Here is a 929-nt window from a genome sequence, read left to right on the forward strand (position 1 = left end):
TATAAAAGAAGTACAAGTGATTGATAAATTATAACTGTTCAAAGCTTCAAAAGGAAACACGAGTAACGAACGAGCACGATTTTTTGTGCATTGAGAAAAACGTTCGTTTTGGAGGTGAGGAATCGTTGTATTATAAAGAAAATGAACAAAATCACTATTCATATCTTTCTCATTCATCGAGCACTTAAAGATCTCATTATCTGCAATTTGCTTTTGAAAATCGTATTTCGTGTAGATGGATCAGTCATATGTACACATACTCACACATGATGTCCTTTCTAGAAACGTGGCTTGCTAGCTTAGTTCACCATCGACTCCTACCAAGAGCAGGGGTGTGTTTTCTAAAAGAAGTTAAATATTCTTTGTATTATTCGTATGGTACGTTTACCATCTGCCATACCTCTTAACATAATGATTATGATTATCCATTTCGCACAGCCTGCCAGCAACAGAAGAGCCCTGCCGATGTCGCACGAGATGAAAGGAGCCTTGCCTTCGAGACTGTTCCTGGCGCTCTTGTCCTTCAGGCTATGCGTGGCCGCTGGTCCTTCCATTGCAGGACATGCTTGGCATCCGGTCACAAAACCCAGCTCACAGAACGCCCCACTCCAGAACGTCGTCACCCGGAGCAAGATCCAGTGCGCAGGCGCCGCCAACCAAAAGCAGGACGTCTCTCTGTTCTGTTACACGGATGGAGGACATTGCTCCTTGTTCGGGGTCCCGGCGAAGAGCTTCTACGACCCCGCTGTGGACGGAGAGACTGGGCCCTGCTGGTCCCGAGATCCCCCGCCTCCCTCGACCACTTCCTCGACAGCCACGAGTACTTCGACTACTGCAGGTACTTCTCTTTATAAGATGACTAGAAATGCAGGTTACTATTATCTAAGAGACCTTTAAGATTTCTTCAGGATACAAAAGTTCACAATAAA

The 929-nt window shown here is 45.4% G+C and overlaps 1 protein-coding gene across 1 annotated transcript in view; it reads left to right on the top strand.

Annotated features, from left to right (window-relative positions):
* Positions 1-929, top strand: part of LOC119592363 — a 10,790-nt gene that overhangs the window by 7,197 nt on the left and 2,664 nt on the right. Inside the window, exon 3 of the mRNA XM_037941189.1 lies at positions 439-838. Coding sequence (XP_037797117.1) covers positions 439-838 — 400 coding nt within the window. The remainder of the gene's footprint in view (positions 1-438; positions 839-929) is intronic.

This window comes from Penaeus monodon, chromosome 30 (assembly GCF_015228065.2).
Source record: "Penaeus monodon isolate SGIC_2016 chromosome 30, NSTDA_Pmon_1, whole genome shotgun sequence".
NCBI lineage: Eukaryota > Metazoa > Arthropoda > Malacostraca > Decapoda > Penaeidae > Penaeus > Penaeus monodon.